This window comes from Eucalyptus grandis, chromosome 11 (assembly GCF_016545825.1).
Source record: "Eucalyptus grandis isolate ANBG69807.140 chromosome 11, ASM1654582v1, whole genome shotgun sequence".
Lineage (NCBI taxonomy): Eukaryota > Viridiplantae > Streptophyta > Magnoliopsida > Myrtales > Myrtaceae > Eucalyptus > Eucalyptus grandis.
The window spans coordinates 2,630,890-2,635,365 of NC_052622.1; the positions used below are offsets into that span (position 1 = coordinate 2,630,890).

At 37.9% G+C, this 4,476-nt stretch overlaps 1 protein-coding gene across 1 annotated transcript; it reads right to left on the minus strand.

Moving 5' to 3' along the window:
- On the minus strand, nt 1–834 carry LOC120289368 (heavy metal-associated isoprenylated plant protein 39-like). The gene is made up of 3 exons (XM_039304172.1): nt 770–834; nt 532–610; nt 1–349 (listed from the first exon to the last, which is right to left on the minus strand). Exons 1-3 carry the CDS (start codon nt 776–778, stop codon nt 108–110), a joined length of 330 nt encoding a protein of 109 aa, XP_039160106.1. The 5' UTR covers nt 779–834; the 3' UTR covers nt 1–107.
- Nucleotides 835–4,476: the final 3,642 nt, after the last annotated feature.

Here is a 4,476-nt window from a genome sequence, read left to right on the forward strand (position 1 = left end):
TAAGAAAAGATGTTGAACTCAATTCAAGATCGAACAATAGTAGAAGTAAGTTATTCGATACCTTAATTTAATACATGCCATTCATCTAAATTTCACTCATTTTTTCTTCACTTATTCTCCACAACTTTTGCTTCTTCTTTTTTCTCCACTTGGGGCTCCTCCTTTTCCTCTTTCTTGTCCTCTTTCTTCTCTTCCTTCTTCTCCTCTTTCTTCTCCTCCACCGCTGGTCCTACCGATATGATGTCCACCTTCCCCACTTTCTTCAGCTTCTTCACCACCGCCACCGTGTCCATCAATCCTATCACCGTCAGCTTCTGATCCGTCAAATCCGCCGCTATCGAGTCCACCCCTTTCCTCGCAGCGCATAATGGAAAGCACCCGTCACCCACATAAATTCATTAAATGACCAGATGACAAAGTAAACCAGCCCCAGGATTTGCAGCAACAGCAACTGATTCTCACGTAATTATAAATCCTCGCGTGAGAGAATAGCTTGAAAATGAACAGATTAAGGGTTATGAATTCCAATACCGAAAATATCAGCAGCAGCTTCGATGGCCTTCTGCTTCGTTTTGTCGTCTGCCATCGTCAACACCTTCAGTATCACCTTCTGCAGCAATGAATTCAGAACAGGAAGGAAAAGATGGAGTTTAGAACTGTTGAATTTTGACGTTTCAAGATGCAGTTCTGTGAAGAAAACGAGATCATGCAGCTGAGCTTAAGAGAAAGTTAACGTGGATGGAGAGAAATATATGAAGCTGGAATGGACCTGAGCCATGAGGATTTGAAGCTTGGATAGAGGGAACTTCGAAGGTGGGGAGGTGAGAGGTGGAGGTGGGAAGAGATTCTATGGGGCATATTATATTCGAGCTTTATGTAGCGACGTGCGCAACGTCCAACTCGAGGTCGGTCGATCTTTCTGAAAACGTTCATTGCAAGCAAGGAATATGCGGCAAAAAGTGAGCAGGTCACATCAGTCCTTTTTCCTTGGACATGAAATTCTCAGGAATCACCAACACACGAAATCGAAGGACTTACTAGCAAAAACTGAATGGAGACATCATCCCTAGTTCAGGCGATTTTCCAATTCAAAAGAGGTAGCAATAGCTCAAAATCCAAAATTATCAGGTAAGCACGCGCATTTATGTATATCAAATATTGTCTCGATATATCACTTGAGCAAGTGTCTCCTAATGTTCCGCACGATTTCTTAGGAGGTGTTCCCTGGTCACAACTAGTGACATTGATAGTATGGCCCATGGTGGGTTTTGATACTATTCCTAAAAAATCAAAATAGAAGTTCATGATTTGAGATGAGCTACCGCTTCCACTAGCTTATGTATCCCACTAGCTTATGTATCTTATTAGTTAAGTCGAAATATGGTAAGGATGGACAAATTAATTTTCACGGATGTATGCAAATCACCATGTCGGCCTTACGGTTTGAATCCTTCTTGCGGTCTTTGGTTGGGTTAAGGCAAAAGCATAATCGACAATCGAGATATATTGCTACTCGTTATTTTTCCTCTTCATAGATTTTTGTTCTCCTTGGTATTACAGTATCATATTAATCAAACGTTGCAGGCTCGAGATCGAATAAGTTAGCGTGGTTTTCTCCTTCCTCGTTTCTAAATCTAATACACCTTGCCTATATATCCAAATCTGCAAAATTGGTGTCCATGAGTTCTTTAAGAACCGGCCACCCTGATGCTTGTTTATCCCTTTTTCTGTGGTTCTTTGAACCAGGTCACTTACATAAGCCATCTCAAATGATTAATTATCCTCCAGAAATTTCCCATGCCCTTGATTTGAACCGAGTTTTTATGTCATGAACAACACGTATCTAAAGCAGAATTCACCAGAATATAGGAGGAGGGGTCAATGTGGAAAGCTTCTTGCACCTCTTTCCTTTTCAAGTAGCTGATAGCGTCTCCATCCGAGAAGAATCCAAACCCATCTCTGTACATCAAATACTACTACTTGCAGAGAAAAGCAGAGGTTAATAAGTATTAAAGTGTTCTCGGGCTTTCTTATGCGTTCATTTTCTGGCCTCTAAGAATAAATTTTGGAGCTATCTCACCTGTATGGATCTCCCATATGGTCTCATTTATACATTGAAGTTATTGACATCTCCAACTTCATTGCTATATGTTTCTTCCCAGGCTTTATTACAGCCGTCAGAATGACTATCCACGGTGCAAAAGTTCCTCAAGTTTTTGTATGTAGAATTTGCCTGTTTCATAAAAAAATAAATGATTTGAAAACATTTTTTTCTAAAAATAATCATTTAAAACTCTTACTGAAGTGAATAAATGAAAAGTATTTCCATAGTCCATTGAAATATTTAAATATAAATGATTTTCGATGATAAAAATATTTTTCATTGACTAATTATTATTATCGATCAATTTTAAAATAATATTTTTGAATTATTTATTTTCCATGAAACAAACCTAGTCGTAGCGTATGTTCGATATCAACTGTAATTCCACAGGTAATCAACCAGACTGGGTTATCCAATTGCTTTGTCAAGAGAGGTATTTCCAAGCTAAAAAAAATTTCCCGAGAAAAGAGCAATAGTTTGGTCCAGTTCAATAGCGGATGTGCTTTGACATGTAGATTCGACGTAATCATCTCGCCAATATTCTCTTTGGATAGATGATTGATCACACTATCCTTTTGCCTTGATATATGATCAGTCTAGCGAGTTGAGGGTCCTAATGTCCTGAAGTAAACATTTATTACACGCGAGTGACTTAAAATTACATTACACAATTAAATGGCCACTGAACACGAATACCTACATAGCCCTCTCCAGCAATATGGAAGTCTCCGTATTTGTACTTCTGAAACATCTCGAGCCACTTATTGAAAAATGTTTGACTGTCCACGGCAAAGATCGAAAGAAAAGGAAGTAACTTGGACTTTTGAAAAGTATAGAGCGGGAGACAGAAAAACTAAGCGAAAGTAAAGTACGTAGAGCAAGTCATAAGTGCCGACCGGTGCTATTACCAGCGATTGACTCGGCAACACTGAGGATAGAAAATCCAGCTCCAGCAGGGGAATCAAGGAAGAGCAAATTGGCCTCTCGGAAAAAAGAAACAACAAGATGTTATTATTCAATCAACGTCTTACATATGGACTACTTAGTGATGTCTAGGGCCATAGAGATTGGTTGGAAGGCCTAAAAGATGCACTGTCCATGAGTTTCAAAGATATAGACTTGTCAAATGAATAAATTGGATCAGATTTGTGTCAGACCAGGTCGAAAATGGTTTGCTTAAATTGACCTAAGCCAAATTAGATCACGAGCTCCCAAACCAAGCATGTGCCTGAGAGGGAAGATACATTGGGACTTCGTGTCCCAGGCCTATCGCAACAAGGAATGGAAACCCTTCGTATATCTCGATCCAACCTGTGAGCTTATCAGTAATTGAAGAGTCTAGTTTTAGTCTATTGTGAATTACTGCATGAAAGTTTTTTCTCTAACTCAATTTGAATTACGCTTACTAGATCATTACGGTTCCAAGGGTCCTATTTATCCTGTACATAAAAACTAATATTAGGTCCAACTTCCAAAAAGAAAAGATATCTTGATGATGAATTAGAATATAATAGTCATTATCTTCGATTCGATGAATGTTTATGTGGTAATCCTACTAATTCATTAAAATCATGAGTATATCTCAAATTAATCAAACATTGCAGGCTTGAGATTAAATGTGTTGGCTTGGTTTTCTTCTTTCTTGTTTCCAAATCTAATGGGTCTCTATGAGTTCTTCAAGAATTGGCAACATCGATGATTCTTTGTCGATTTTTCTGTAGTTCTTTCGAACCAGGGCAGTGCCTAAGCCAGGAAACCATATGATGTATTTATTCTCCAGAAATTCTTCATGCCATTGATTTGACTTTTGTATCATGAACAATGCTGGAGTGTAGGTCACTGGAATATAAAATAGGGTCGATGTGGAAAGATTCCTGCACCACTCATGATAAAAAGAACAACCCACTTGTCCCTAGAAAAAGCGAATACCCTTCCGCACTATACAAGCACAAGGGTAAGGTAGCTTTTAGGAGAGATTGCGACATGTAACTTCCCACATTTAAGACGGTATAGTCCAATGTGTTAAGTCAATGTTGACAAATTAGTACTATATGGGATGATAATCAATTGAATTTCAATAAATGGAGAACCCCCACCAATCTCATATATTGTACAATATCTTAGGAGTTTTAGAATCTTTTCTAGCTAAATTTACATTTCGAAATACTATTTTCAATAGCACAATTAACACCTTTATACAAGCGAAAAATTGTCATGTTTAAGTGGATCGGATAAAGTTTTACTAAGAGGGTGATGAGTATAGGAAATTTTAAATGTACAATAATATACCTATACCGTTATCGATAATGACTAAAATTTGTTATTTAGTTGACATTTTTCTTGATTGGTGTCATCTAATGGCTGATAATTGA